We start from the raw sequence: 16,291 nt of genomic DNA, 5'->3' as shown, positions 1-16,291 counted from the left end.
ATATGCCTTTCTTGTCTCTACTTGCATTTTTTTATCAGGATGGGTGGGGGCTTGAGATAAGAAATCATAAATCCACATAGAAGTGACTCAGACACATAACCTGTTGTTGGGAGCATGAGCATGGTGCTGTCTCTCCCTGCATCCTTGTGTTTTGCATGAGAGTCCAGCTCTGGAGAAGCGAGAGCTCCTCGGAGGGCTGAATGCCATAGTTAGCTCAGAAAATTCACCTTGAAATGATTAATTTTGTTACTTGATGAATGGGGAAACCTTGCTACTTGGAGAGCGGATTATCAAGCCTAAACCAGAAACTGAGAAATCCATGTGAATAAGGCTTTTTATTTTATTTTATTTTTATTCCCCACCAACGTGAAGTGCTGAATAGATACTTTCCACTAAGCTCACAGTAGTACTTGACTTGGAAGCATAGGATCATCTCCTAGGATTCCTTGTGTCTCAGCAAGGACTAAAATATCTTGCCTGGAAAAAAAATAATCTAGCTTTTAAAGCAGCACTATTCTGTAGGTTGTGTTGATTATTGCTTTGTGCTGCATGACTGTGATTTTTGGCACGCAGTGTCACATACCAAATTCCCAAAATAAAATGCTACATGATATTCTAAGAGCTTTTAGGAAGCTTTAAAAAGGGATTTGTCCACTGAGTCGGTATCTCTTCTGGTGAAGCCAAGTGATGCAGCAGGAATGGTTTAAGACGAGGAAACTAGTCAGCAGATAATTAGTCTTTTTAAATAAGTGCAAGGAGAAAAAAAGAAAACCTTCCATCAGTCTCATGTTTGTAAAAGTTGTCAGTAATCCTGCTTTGATTGTAAAGGGTTTACAGCTATACGTTTGAATAGCTAAAACATCTGTTCAGCAACGTTGTGAAATCCTTGTGTTCGGAACCCCTGATAAGGGGGACTGCTGAGCAATTGGCTCATAGAGGCTCTAGAGGCAGCAAGGGCTGTACATGCAGTGGTCACTGCTTGCCTTTCCTCCTCCTGGTCAGAGGAAAACGTAGGAGACAGCTATTACTTACATGTGATTTTCCTTTGCAAGGGAGAGAGCAGGAAGTGCCTAGGAAATGGTTCACAACAGAAACCTGGAGTTATAAGTAGGAGAGAGGAGGAGGAGAGCCTATGGATGCAGTCTGTGAACAGCTGAAATACTGATACCACAGCAGCAGAGGAAAACTGGGCTTCTGCGGGAGCGAGCACATCCCCAGCTGTCCTGATGGAAGGAGAGACGGGACCCGAGGCCAAAAGAAAAGCCAGCAAAGCCACATGGATCGCCCTCGGTATCTTTGTGAGTGGCACCGTTGTGCTTGGCACCATGCTTTTCCTGGGTAAGTGAAAAGGTCGAGGCTAACCTGAACGCTACCCTCCCCAGCCTGTCTGCTTGGTGCCAATGTTTGTGCTCCACAGCTTGTATTGGTGAAAATCTCGATCTTTTCTCCACACACCCCCCGCCCGTTTTATCTTTATCTTGAAATGCAAATGCATCAGGAAAGGGATTTGTTGTGGGAACACTAGAGCTGGAAGATGCAGTGTGAGCTCACGTAAATTTTTGAATGCTGAATTTAAATTTGCATACTCAGTGGAATGTGTTCTAGCCAGGATTGGGTGCTTTGGCAGAACGGGGAGTGATGGGTGAGATACCATGTATCAGTAATGCTGATTACAAACTCACATAATGTGACCGACGTGGACTAACAGTCTCTGTTTCCTGAAAATGAATCTGTAGCGCACACGTTTTATGGAAACTTTTGGGGTTTCCTTCATTTGGTTTTCATTTAGGGCTTGACTAAAATTCCTGCAGAAGGCTTGAATAATGCATATGTTTGCACATTTTTTAGATCTTTCTCTTCTTCTGCGATGAATTGCAAAGTTGTCTTTGCAAAAATCATGAAGGGTGCATCTGGGATAAAATTAAAAGGTTTTGATCAGATTTATAAGCTGTAACTGGACACAACAGGGAAGGAATTAATTTTTCCTCTCTGGGATTTGGAATCATCTGTAGACCAGTTTTGTGGGACTATCACGTGGAAGCATATGCCTACACCTACGAAATGATGTGTCCTGTACCCAGGACCACCAAGCAGAGAAGAGAAAGCAGTGTTGTGTCCTCTAGGAACTTGCAGAGACAGACCCTCTTTTGGAATAATTCAGCCCAACTTTTCATTTCTTTAGACCGAGACAGATTTCCCTGGACTGGAGGGAACTTAGCCTCTAAGTGTACCTTTTGCTTCCCTCTGATCCTTTATGATCTTTTGATCTTGTTTGAAAAGTCTGCTTCATTTATATCACAACAGAGACAATTATGCCAGGTTTTCTGTAGAATATTTAAAGCACCAGGCTTGCACTCAGTGGTTCTCTGCTCTAGAGCAAATTCTGCAAACATGTGCAGGCAAGTAACATTTGTGTATGTGAGTAATCCCTCTCAATTCAACGAAACTCTTTATAAATGTGAGTAGGATTCAGTCTTCGACTTGTTAGTCCAAAATATTTTTTCTAGATGAAAAATAATGTTTTCAGTTGAAGAATACAATAGCAAACACCAAGGAGTAATGAAGAGACTTTATTTCTTCTTTTTAGCACTGTTTCGTTTATTCCTTGTAAAAAGCAAAAGGTATTTACCACATAGCTTGTCAGAGGTAAAAGTATGCATAGACCAGACATGAAAATTCAAGCAAATATATTAATTCTTAGAGATAGTTTCCTAAGTGTGCTGAGGCCTATTCCATAGCCAGGGGTTCAGTGTCAAAATTTTCATTGGCATAACTGCTAAGAAAATAAAAATGCTGGTCTTGGGTCAACCAAAATGTTTTTATGATTTGTTTGGAAATCGTCTGAGGTCTCCAAATAAAAGAATAAAGGAAAAAAGTTAAATTGTTTTGGTTTAACATTCTCTCAATGCAATGTTTCCATATTCCGTTGTGACACTCTGTGTTGTTTGTACATTTGAGTTTAACTCTTCCTTAGTTTTGTTAAATTGCAGAAAAGACGACCAGTATTTCTGGTCATGTGAAATATTTCAGGCACCTCAAGGTGACTTTTCTTCAATCTGCAAAAATTGCTGTTTCTGGTAGACGTGAAACAATTTCCCTTCAATTTTCCAGCCTGAGGAGTGAAACATAGCCCCCTCCTGCTTCTCTTCTTTCTTCTCAGACTTCCTGCAACTCTAAGAGGAATCTGGGAGAATCACATATTTTTATTTACTGTTACTTGCTCGTACCAGCTGTAGCGATACCATGACTCCAGCAGAGAGCTGCTAGGGGAGTCCCTTGGCATCACATGGCAAACATCCGCGGCCTTCGGAACTCCAGAGAGTGCTGTGGACTCTGGCAGGACAGGGGTCATCTCTTTCTTGGGAGCTGGGGCCAGAGCAAAAGGAAGCAGATTCCTCTCCAGTTCCCTTGGGCTTCCTTTGAACCCCAGTTTGGTAGCCTCTCCTCCTGACTTGATAGCCCTTTGGACCTCTCAGGTTATAGGAACATCCACATTATTTGCACCTTCATGTTTTATGCCTTTTCCCCTTTCAGATTTTTTGAAGGAACTTAATTACAGTGTATATTTGCCTAAGAATCTGGAAGCAGGCTTATAAGGGAAGAAGCCAGGACACTGGACGTCATAACCACAACTGTAGGCGATAATGTACTGAATAGTTCTCTTAACAACAGAAAAAAAAAAAGAAAAGAAAAGAAAAAGGCAAGGGAACAAAACCAACCAAAGTTTTTCAATCAAATGTAGCTGTTAATTAAAAAGCAAACATTACTGCCAAAGAATTTTTTCATTTGCTCTAATGATGAAGTTGTAAATGGAACAAAGCCAGCTGAAATTCTATTTTGCTTTTATTTATGAGTATGAAAACTGCAAGGGCTACTTCAGATTCTTTACTGAAAGGGCTATTTCAGATTCTTTTTTGTTCTCCCTCATTTTCCATCAAGTGCAAAAGAATTCAATAGCATCTGGGATTTCCTCTCCTTTCTCTGCTTTGTTAAGAAAAAAAGTCTAGCAACCTTTCAAAACCGGGACAGGTTCTAAAAGGCTAAGTTTAAAGCGGGGAAAAGTTGATTCAGGAGGAGTACAACACTTAACTAATAGGCACTTACTTGTATTTCATGTGGTTCAGAATTTATTCTGGAGACCTCTACTTCTCTATTTTCTACTGTTCATCAATATTGCAATGACAATCTTTGTATGCCTCAAAATCTCGTGTATTTATTAGCTAATTTCCAAAGGTTGTGGAGGTGGTGTGTTTCACTGACTCAATGCAAGCCTCAGTAAAGTTCTCCAGAAATAGTTTTACATTCTCAGTTTCTAAGAAAATTTCATTGAAATCTATATCTGTCACTAATTGCCATTAAAGATATGAGGTTGGAAGAGGTGAAACAGCTTTATATTCAATTCTAGCTTTAATGTTTTTTATAGTAAAATTTTGTTGTGCTGAAATACGATTTCACATTTTCCTATCCCTTTTGAATAATATATAACTACAGGAGCAACTGCTTTGTAACTGTTAGCATTGGTAAAGCTATGAAACCTTAATATATTCCACTGTTGGGGTTTGGGTTTTTGTTTTGTTTGTTTGTTGTTGTTCTGTTTTTTATTTTATTTTTGCCATAGACTGAGTTAGTAAAATAGTGAATATAATGAGACATTTCTACATTGCTTCATGTCTACTGAGCACACCTACTGAGTCTTATTTCATCTAGCCCTTGGGACTCTCCCATCCTCATCCCAAGTATCAATTATCTGCGTATTTGCTGCCTGGCAGCAGTGTCTGAAATTAGCAATTCCTATGCTTAAGTTTCAGTGGCAGCTGTAATACACATTTTTAAAGGATGAACAAAATTAACTGACAATTTCATAGTTCTTGTCAGCAAGGTTTTTTGGAAGAAATACAATTACTGTGCTTTTGGGAGACAGTTCAGACAGACTGTGCCTTACAAACCACAGCTATGCCTGTGCCCATGGCTATCTGGTTTATTCCAGGCTGGAATAAGGGGACCCTGAAAGCCAGGTGGTGCTGGGCAGCAGGAGGAGGTGCAGCAGGGCAGTGTGAGGCCTGCAGCTGTGGAGCAGCCATGGAAACCCCGCAGAAGGTGGCTAGATAGCTCCGTGTTGCATTGCCAGCTGTGAAAGGTGCACCTCTGGGAGATGATAACAACAAGGAGTAATTGTTAGTATCGTGGTGGCACTCGCTGACAGTGAGTAAGCCTGAAGTGTCATTGCTCCAGGTGCTGTGCAAACGTACACTGAGAGGCAGCTCCATGCTGCCAATGAGCAAAGACAGAGGAAGGAGAAAGTAGGCACAGGAGGGGGAAACTATTTGTTGTGAGCTGTAGTATTTACTTAATATATGTTCTAACTGTTTTAAATCCATGTACTCAGAGATGCATTAGGGCCAGAGCTTGCACAGACATTTGAACAATGAGTACACAACATTTGGCTGCATTGGTCAAAATTCATTGCGAATTATTTCATTATGTTTTTCCATTTTGCAGTTAGCCAAGGTCTTATAAAGTTTCATCCAAAGCAACAGTACTGTTTGACCTCAGAATGCATTGAAGCTGGTAAGCAACAATTTTATTCTCTCTATTATATCATGATTATAGTATGTTAATGCGATATTTATACTGTTTAAATTTTTTCTATGATGTATTTTATTCAGACAGTTTCATAAATAATGAGGGGGAAGGGGACCTAAACTTTTTAAAAAGTCACTGTTTGAGCTGCTGCAGATCTGTTTATTTTCTATAATTAACATTAATGGTTTAATTTGCTTTAACTCTGTCCTGCTCACGTTATCTCAGTTTCCCATAGGGCTTATTTATTTTTTAAATAGGAAAAAAAACATTGAGTGACTTGACGTTCACGTGTATTTTGTTGTTTCCTGCCCAGTAGTCAGAAAACCAGCAAGTGAATTGTTAATCACAGAGGTTCTTTAGGGCCAGATCTTGCACAGATTTGCACAATTGTAGTGTGGTGACTACGACTCAAAATATGCAACTACATCCATATTGGCAGGCTCTTTTCCCCACACAGAGATACATGTGGTAACCCTTACAGAGCTGGGACATCTGTTAGTATTAAATGCCAGCTGAAGGGACCAGGCTTGGTAGGACCTGAGACACACCCATTTCACACTCATCATTTTTGACAGAGTTTTGCTTACACTAAATCAATGAGAGTTTTATCATGAAGTGTAAAGAGAACAAAGATCAAACGATAGTTACCACCTCTGGAAAGCTACCCCTAGAGCTGATTTTTTAAATTTGTTTTATTGGAAACAAAGTGGACATTGTGTGAACTTGATGAGAGTGTTTGTTTCCATTCTGAACCATATTAAGCTGATGCTGGGAGGTGTTTGGCTTGTGTTTGAAATCCTGACAAATTCTGTGGGGCACCATAAAATGAAAAATTTGCAGATTTCAGCATTACAAGGCCGTTTCTTGCCATTCCGCTTCCACCCTGTGCTGCGCTGACAGTGCTCTTGGCCGCCTTGGGCACCACCCTCCGGAGCTGATTGCTGAATGAGTGCAAATATCTAAGTAAAGTGGGATGACTAATCAGAATACCACCACCCTTAAACCTCACCCCACCCACCACCCCCAAATAAAAAGTGTGGGGCCTTCATCTTTAGCTTCAGAACAACAAAAAAGAGTCATTTAAGGTGTTTGAACCTGAATTGGCTTTCTTCTTCTCACGTGCACACAAAACTAACATGGATTTTTTTGTAAGCTCAGCAGAAGTTGGGATTTTGCACCAGGGCAGACTTGGACACCCACACGACCTGCCTGTTTTAGCTCAGAGTGCTCTCTGTAGTGACTACGTAGTGTCTCAAGACCTGAGCCCTGACTTGCTGAACAGCTTTTCAGGAGAGAAAGAAAATTGCCAAGGACCAAAATGTCTTCAATGTGGTCAGTTTGAGAGTTTCCAATGTGAGAGAGAGAATTACAGCTGAGGCATAGAAATATCGTAGGAAGAATTACTCTAAGTGGATGAATAAGAGTTACCAGATGCTAGAAATAGTACCATGAAGTCTGTAAAGGTTACCAGATTTCCTGCTAGGATTTTTAATTAGTTATTTGGATAAGCCTCAAACACATGGTCATTTAGCCAAAATATGTCCAGTATCCACATATTCTGCTTTACTCGACCTACGTAGATTTATGCCACAATCACTATAATGCATGAAAGGGGTAATGGTTTTAAACTAAGAGAGTAGATTTAGACTAGATAAAAGGCAGAAATTTTTTACCATGATGCTGGTGAAACACCGGAGCAGGCTGCCCAGAGAGGTGGTAGATGCCCGGTCCCTGGAAACATTCAAGGCCAGGCTGCATGGGGCTCTGAGCAACCTGGTCTAGTTGAAGATGTCCCTGCTCATTGGGATTGGGCTAGATGGCCTACAAAGATCCTTTTCAACCCAAACCCAACTCTGATTCTATGATTAGATACTCAAAAGCTCTTAAGTCTCTGGCTTGTCAGATTGATCACACTCTTACCAGTCTCATCTGCAATAGCAACTGGCAGGAATGCAGTCACAAAATGAAGATGAAAATACACTTTTCCACTGAATGGTAGGTCAGAACTTGATTTGTTTTCTTGTGCAGCTATTCAACTAAAGGTAAACAGCGCATAATTTCTGGAATATAAATTACAATCAGCTCAATATGTATTGCTACGAAATTCCTCAGGCAATTAATTCTATCATGGCAACAGTGGGAGTGCCTGTCTTCAGGTGTCTGGCTCCAGCGGTTTACATTCCTGTAGTGCTAGGTTCAATGGTCTTTGCTGTGTGGCACTCAAGAACATTCATTGGAGAAATTTTGTCTTTTTTGCTTCTCGTGTAGGTACTGTTAGATGCTAGAGAAACTAGGTGGTATTCTTGCTGGTCTTTAAAAAATGGCAGAGGTCAGGGCGCACATCTGTCCTAGAACATCAAGGCTTAACTTGCAAGTGAGGTCAGCATCACGCTGCAGATACTGGTAAATGTTACTCATCATTTCTGGACTGTGGCCTTGTCTAATTCTCTATCTACAAAAAAGTGTTCCACAGAATTTATGTGGTATCTTTTTTACAGCTGCTGGCATCCTAAGCAAGATAAATCAATCTGTAGACCCATGTGAGAATTTTTATCGATTTGCATGTGACGGCTGGGTATATAATCACCCTATTCCTGAAGACATGTCAAACTATGGTGTTTATCCTTGGCTGCGACACAATGTGGACCTCAAACTAAAGGGTAAGTATGTAATTTCTGAAAGTGTTTGGTTGGCTCGTCACCGTAGCTTGTTGGTTGCGTTTTGAAATGAATAAAGACTCTGCTTTTCTTTCTGATCCTTGGATAATATTCAACAGCCCAACCTGAAATTCTCTTTTAAGTTTATTTTTGTTGGTTTTTTATTGAAATAACACTGTAAGTGAATTATAACAGAATTTGGGAGGAAGAGTACAGCTGCTGAAAATTCTACCAGTTAGGAATGGAGGGATGAAAGGATATTCCTTATATGAAAGGAAAAGGTGAGGAGATTTGAACTCTTTCCCTCTCGCAGTAGACAGGTAGACCAGGGTGCAGGAGCACAGCATACACGTTTAAGAATGTACCAGATCCAGACAAACATCAGTCTAGGACAGCACTCTGCCGCTAACAGTGGCCAATAGTGGGAAAAGTATATAATAAGGCAAAACCAGAGTGATATTTTCCAGTATACCTACCTAGCTTTTGTCAGGAGGCAATTTTCAGGCTTCCGGAGACGGGGGTTGTTGGGGTGTTGTGTTTCCTCCGCGTTGCCATTCAAGCTGCCATAGAAGTGCCTGAGCTATCATCAGTGAAACAGGAGGCTGCTGAAGAATGTGTGTCTGGAGGGAAAAATAGCCCCAGGGTGGAAATGTGTAGGAAGAGAGGTATTTTAATTTGTGTGACTTGACTTTGTGCTATACTCAGCAGCAAGGCCACCTCATCAGGAAGCTGTGCAGACCAGTTGGGGAGAAACGGTGATGATTATTGTTGGGTAGGAAAACCCTGGAAGATTCTTACGATCTTCACTAAAACAAATCATGTGAAAGATCGGAGGTGTGCAAGATTTGTTATTGTTGTTGGTGTGCTTGACCATGGCGTACCTTGAGTGTGTCATTGACCTCTTGGTTGACATAAGAGCCTGCTTTCAGCCACCACAGAGCAGAGGTCAGTTTTAGGATGTTGTGCTTAAACATAGCATTTATTTTTCTCTTGTATACATTTCTTTTGTATACATTTCTCTTATATACATTTCTCATATACATTTTGTACATGTGTGTGTGTAGACGTCAAAGCCCTTCTCTGCTTGCTTTCTTCAGTCATGTCATATCCAATTTTCACATCGTTACGTATTTTAAAAGCTGCATTCAATTTCAGAATATGATTTTGGAATTTCAGCATAGGATATGATCGATGACTGCTGTTTTAAGTCAGCTGAAGATGTCACACCAAAGGCAAAAATATTACCAGAGCCTGTTTTAAGTTATGTTTGCATTCTAATTGTTCTACTGCCAGAATTGGGCTGTATTAGATAACTGCACATCCTGCATGAACCGCAGCCACAAAGAAACCAGTCCTAATTGAATATAGAGTAGCAAGCTGTGACTCTTATCCTTAATTTCCTCTTTTTACAGAGTCTAATCAAGGACATCATGCTAAGCCACATTTTTATATGGTTTTCTTACTGCAGTCCCTTTAGAAGTTGCTAATCCATAGCTAGGAAAATACTTCTTACTTAGATGTTTCTTTCTTTGTCTTGTATTTGCTTAATGGAAACTCCATATCAGAAAAAGGGTGTAATGAAGTGCCTGATAACTATTTTAATAGGAGACCTAAACTGCTCCTTGGCATGGTACAGGGACAAAGATGTGAAGCCGTCAGTGGTGTAGAGGAGTTAATATAACTTTCATCATCTCCTCCTTAATGTTTTACTTAATAAATTTTCTGTAATATATACTTGGTAATTAAAAGAGGAAAAGGAAAAAAAATTGTTGGATGTCAGCGTTAATGGCTGAAATAACAAGGCGTAACTTCAACCTTTACGTTTGTGTTTTAATTTGAGTTACTTCAATAAATTGTCTTGACAGTGAGTTATTCATTTGTGAATATCCACAACTTTGCTATCCAGTTTTAGACAGACTGAGAAGTCTTGCCCAGAGAAATATATATATGACTGACCAGACCTTGGAAGCTCTCTCCTTCCTAAACAACTCTTAGTGGAACTTTGTACTTCATTGTAAATGTCCCTGTTTGACACTCAGATTAAAAAAGCCCCAGTCTTTAAAGAGCTGATTATTATGCAAGTTCTATGTTCTGAAATATTTATCATATTAAAGAAAACTATTAATCTGAAAGTGATAACATGGCTTGGCCAGGAAGCCGCATTTTTCATATTTGATATTCTTTGATGGTGTGATATAGATGGAAGTATTTATTCAGCAATATATTAAAAAATGCTGTTGCTTAAAATAATTTATTTGATCATCTAATCTGTTTTCTGGTCCCTGAATGTTCCTGAGCCTTAGGCAGAGAGGGAGTTTTAGGTATTTGTGCAAAGACCTGTGCATGGCCTTGCTTACACAAGGGTATCTTAAGTCTTCTGGAGGCTTCAGGGGCAATTGATACAGAATTTTTGTTCAGGGGCAATTGATACGGAAGAAGATCTTCCAGTTGATAATGGGTAGCAAGTGTAAGAATTAGTTTTGCCTTACCAAAAAGTGGTAGGTGTAGCTGTATAGTATAAAGTACTACCAGGTTTGAGAGTTGGGGGTTTTTTTCTTCCTTTTTCTTTTTTTTTTTTTTGAGGTTGCAGACAAACAAGAGCATATGACTTTGCAGGTGTCAGCTCCAAGAAAGGGTAGAACTTTTTCTGTATCAGCGAAGGTTTTTGGTGCTTTCATAGGGAATTCCAAGGAAAGGAATGACAATGTGTCAATGGAAAATAGCTGAGAATTACTGGGTGGTAGATCTTTTGCCTGCCTATCTCTGGTTGGTTGAAGGAACAGGACAAGAAATGTTTATTTCAGGGTTCTTCTGGATTTGCAAAACATAAAGTGATAGTTAAAAATCCCATTTTTTTGTAGGATTTGGGTTTATAATGGGGTAAGGAAAAAAAAATATATATAATGCTCCCATGGATTTCTCTAGCTGTCTTTAGGATTGATTCAAACTAAAATGGTATCATTGTTTCCCCTTTAATTTCCTTTCCATCCTTTGTTTGAGGGTCACTTGGATTTCTTTCTTTGCTCTCAGAGGAATACACAAACCACATGTGTAACTCACTTTGATCTCCTGGCTATTCGAAGTGTATAAAATCCTGTCCTGGTGAAAGCAGTGGTAAGTCTTTCCTTGGAATATCAGCGACAACAGGATTTCGTGCATTGCGGAGGAATGTATAGAAGACAACTGTAGATAGCCAAAGATGTGTCAAAAACAGAGACTTGTGGTTTTGGTTATGACCCAGATCCAGGTAATGAACATCTAATATTTAGGTTAAAATTTCTTGGCTCCTTATAGAACTGTTCTGGGGAGAACCAAAATACCACTACTTCCACTTAACCATTCCTGGCTGGACCAGACTGTCCCTGACTTGAAGGCAGCTTTCATTTGCAGATAGACTGCAGGTGTGTTAAAAAGTGCCTCTTGGTTAAGAACAAGCACTTTTAGTGCTGATGGGCCTCTGTGGAAGCTCTTGGACTCCTTCAAAATGGAAAGAAAAAATGGTTTGCCTGTGACACCTGTTGTATGAACAAAAGCAATCTCAAACTGCAACTGTTTTTCAGCCTTATGTCACGTCAAGATTGCAATGTTTCTGTGAGTTAATAAATGTTTTTCACTTACCATAAAATTTTCTGCAAAGCTCTTTGTGCTCCTGCTGAATTTTTCCATTTTGATTGGTGACCTTAATTAAGAGTTTAGGAACCCTATTGTCTTACCATTGAAATGCAAGTGGCTTTTTGTGAATAATTCAGAACTGGAAGACTGAGGCGAGTAAATCAGTGCCTGTTACCTGTCGTGAATGTTGATTGTGAACCAAGCAGTTTCTTTTCCTTTCTGTGAAGTCTGCAGAACAATGATGTACAGCTGGGTTTGATGTTTGTTGTTTTTTGTTAGTGACCAAGCAGGAAGCAATAAATTAAAAAAAAAACACCAACCACAACTAAAAGTATGCAAACATTCCTAAATCTCAACACTGCAAAGGAGCTGAGTTAAATTATGTGAATCATTTGTGAACATGTCTTCCAGGCCTTTTAAATTTAATTTATGTCTGTGGAAACCAGTTTACAGATTAAGTCTCCGTACTGATCCTAGCCCAGTGAGACACCCACTTCAGACTAATTTGCTGTGCTGAGCTTTCTAGCATGGCTGTTTCTGAATGCCAGTCAATTTAAAGTGAGGAATTTCCAATGTGGCAAAGAGAAAGAAATGGAGGCTTTTTTGGAGGATATGGTGTGTGGGTTTTTAAAGAACATGAGGCAGACAGCAAACAAAATAACTTAGCAGTGTAGGCATTTTTCCCCAAGATAATCTGCAATGATTTTCTTTAGGAAATAAATTCTTCTCTAAGTAAAATCAGTAAGGGAAAAATATCTCAGTATGGGAATTTATACTATTTGACCATAGGGTAGTCTTTTCAGACAATTGCCAGAAGTTGCTGTTGAGTGGCTGCTGCCCTGCACAGAAGACCCTGTGCCACAGGGCTTTTCAGGGCTGGTCTCTCTTCTCCCACCTTTCAACAGGTGCTCAGTTGGGACCATTGGAATGGCTTGGACGTGGCCAGTGAAATCCATCATGTAGCTGCTGACTTCCCTAGGTTTCTGTATTAGCTGACCTGTATTTTTTGATTTTTTTTTTCCTTCGGAAGTAGCTTGTTGAGAGCTGTCCCAAGTAAGAGGGAGAATACCATCAGTAATTAAAAAACCCCCCAACGTCAGAGGGTATTTGTTACTGCCTCCAGTATCTTCTTGTTGGATAGCTGCTCCTGGATAACAAGATAGCAGCAAACAGCAACAGTGCTTAATGCTATTTTGCTTGTCTTTTCTACTTCAAACAGATCTGTTTTCAGTGGTCCAGACATTTTTTTTCAGTGGTCTAGATCTTTCCTATAATGTGTTATTCATCTAAAGGTAAGAAGCAATGTAGGTGGCACAAGTCAGGTCAGTCTCTCTGGGCAACAAGTTAATAGCTTTTTGGTAAAATGAAGTACCTGAGTTAAAGGTTGAGAAGCAAAGACTTTTTCCAGGCTTTGTGGTGGCTCGTAATGAAGCTTGTATTTTTAATGGGTGATTTTTGGAAACCATGAGTACAGTAAGGAGGTAATTTTGGTTCCTAAATGAGGTTTGAAAGCAGCACAGTAGCTGAGCCACAGGATTCCCACAGCATCTCCCTGGTCAGGATACCAGAGTGGCATTCTGCGCTGGAATGGGAGTGGGGCTTATGGCATGCTGCTGTTGCATGTGTGGCATGATATTCCCCCTGGATTTACGGTGAACCTCTGTTTTGGCTGTTGCCTGCAGAAAGATGATATGATCATATCCACAGATACGGAATTTCAAAATTACTATATGTCTGTACTTTGGACTGTTAATTTTGCAGAAAAGGGATTAATGCCTTGGAAGGCATAACAATCCATAACATCTGATTTCCCATTTTCTGACTAACAAAAAAAATTATGCAAGTACATGTTGAAAGTATTAATATAATGAAGTAAACTTAATGCTGCCATTTAGTATGGAGCTCCATCTATATTGTAACAGTTGGGGATCTTGCAATCTTCTGGTTTAAATGCAGCTTAAACTCTTATGCCTAATATTATAATGACATGTGTTATCCCCTACAGCATAATACTGGGAGGCTAGAGGGCCACGGTAGGGGAGGGGGGAATATTGCTAAAAAGATTAAGATTTATTATTGAAATTAGATTTATGAACAGAGGCTTTCACATCCCTATAAGATCATTTTTGATTCTGTTGCAGTTTGTGTACAGTTATGTCAGTTGGCTTTTGGAGGAACTCATATGATGTGCTTATCTTTTCATATACAAACTCAGAGAATTTACAAAATGCTGAAACTGGAAACAAACAGCATTGTCATTTAGGAAATGTGCTGTATATTAGGACACTGAATAGCTAGAGGAAGAATTTATGTAAGCACAGCTGTTTGAATGCCATTTCCATGAGTATGTCCATATTGCCAAAATGGATATTCAAGAAAAAGATTGGGGAATTTCTTCTCAAGGGGTCAGGGGGAACCCTACAATATCAGTATATTAGCTGGGTTTATTTGTGTAAATGCAGCATCCTTTCATGAAATTAGTGTTTGGAAACATTTGTTTGATTTACTTGATTTGTGTTCCTTGGAAAGTAGAACCACTGTAAACTGATTACTTAATCTTCATGAATTCCTATGGATGTGCATATTAATTACATCCTCATTAATTCATAATAGCGAAATGTTCTGTCAGAATGTCGGAGGAATTAATAATGATAGGCTGGTTATTTTCAGGAGTTACTGGTCTATCCATGGTGAGATGGACCCTGCCACCAAGAAATAGGCTGATTGACATTAATTGTATCAAATACAAAACATGTTTGCCTAGATTGATTAGTGGTGTGTTAATCATCAATAAATGTGTTTTTTTAAAAAATGACAAAACAAACGACCCTCTCCCCTGACCCACAAGATAAAACAAGGGGAGGGGGAGATGCAGTTTATCAAAACAAGGCAGGCCTAGATTAAGGCATCAGCTCCACAAAGGCAGTTCTGAGGAATGAGCTCCTGGAGCTGCAGAATACACTGGTAGTTTTTGTTTTAAAAAAGCAAAAGTTAATGTTTTGAAAATTATTTAAGATAAGAACAACTTATAGAAGTTACAAATAAGAAACTCCTATTTAAGGCATACCTGAGACTATGTAAGCTAACACAAGGCCTTCCACAAGGGACCAGTAGCCCCATTCATTGGCATCTTGGATGCTTCTGCCTTCCATAGAGGTGGGAATATACCGTATAGAACCATAGAATCATTTAGGTCGGAAAAGACCAATCATTAACCCAGGACTGTCAAGTCTACTACTAAACCATGTTCCCAGGCACTGCATCTACGTATTTTTTAAACACCTCCAGGGATGGTGATTCCACCAATTCCCTGGGCAGCTCGTTCCAACGCTTGACCACCCTTTTGGTGAAGAAATTTTTCTTAGTATCCAATCTAAACCTCCCCTTGGTGCAACTCGAGGCCATTTTCTCTTGTCCTATTGCTTTTTACTTGGGAGAAGAGACCTACCCCCACCTACCTACAACCTCCTTTCAGGTAGCTGTAGAGAGCAATAAGGTCCTCCCTGAGCCTTCTCCTCTCCAGGCAGGTGGTAGGACAATCTGAGTTGTGTCTAGTACTCCACAATATTTCATATTCCTGTGTGAACAAGGAGTTTGCCTTTATGAAATTGAAGTGATTATTTTGAGACCTTATGCACTCCAGTAAGATGATTCTGGTGACCTGATTATTTATAATGGAGAACTGAGAGAAAAAATGTAAGACAATAGGAGAAGGCTGATTAAGGAGGGAACGCAAAATATGTGACAGTGGAAATAATATATGCTTTGGTAAAATGTAAAAGCTATGTTATAAGCACTGAAAAGTGTATTGACTTGCTATTTTATATTATTTTAGACTCAAAAGGGAAAAACTATTCAGGCAAATATAGTTTGAAGCGTATGGAGAAAGATTTTTGCAAGCTAGTTTGTTTTTCCATATATATATATATCTATATCTATCTATATATATATATTTAGCAAACAGTAGAGATATCTGGGCCATAATGCATTAGGAATTCTAAGTAGGTATTTATAATGTGCATTTAAATAATTTTTGTAGTGCATTAGGCTCTGACTGCTTGCTTTCAGTTTTCTGGTACTGAGCAATGTGTATAGCCACCAAGAAAAAAAAGGAAGAAGAGTCTTAATGTCAGTATTGTGCTGGTATTTTTAAAAATTACATAACTACAATGGTGAGAAAAATTTTCATTGTTTGTCTTTTTAGTTGTGAAGGAGTGAAAATTACAACTTTAAACACTGTATTTTCTGATTTTGGCATCCTGGAAACAAACTTTTATTTTAAAAAAAAAGTCATTTGCAGCTTGCTTCTTGTAAAGAGTCTGGTGGGAATGAGGACTCCAGACTGCACATGTCAGACTGTGCACCAGACACCCAAACTAGCAAGAGGCACTGCAGAACAATTAGCAGGACTGGTAGTTTACAAAAATAACTAAATTTAT

General features: G+C 39.4%; 1 protein-coding gene across 1 annotated transcript in view; it reads left to right on the top strand.

Moving 5' to 3' along the window:
- The first annotated feature begins 541 nt into the window (after positions 1 to 541).
- PHEX (phosphate regulating endopeptidase X-linked) overlaps positions 542 to 16,291 on the top strand; it is a 115,215-nt gene continuing 99,465 nt past the window's right edge. Inside the window, exons 1-3 of the mRNA XM_005443058.3 lie at positions 542 to 1,338; positions 5,500 to 5,568; positions 8,082 to 8,243. Of these exons, the coding sequence (XP_005443115.1) occupies positions 1,227 to 1,338; positions 5,500 to 5,568; positions 8,082 to 8,243 (343 nt within the window). The 5' untranslated portion in view covers positions 542 to 1,226. The remainder of the gene's footprint in view (positions 1,339 to 5,499; positions 5,569 to 8,081; positions 8,244 to 16,291) is intronic.

The sequence above is a fragment of the Falco cherrug genome, chromosome 2 (genome assembly GCF_023634085.1).
Source record: "Falco cherrug isolate bFalChe1 chromosome 2, bFalChe1.pri, whole genome shotgun sequence".
Lineage (NCBI taxonomy): Eukaryota > Metazoa > Chordata > Aves > Falconiformes > Falconidae > Falco > Falco cherrug.
This window is presented reverse-complemented; position numbering and strand designations above follow the sequence as displayed.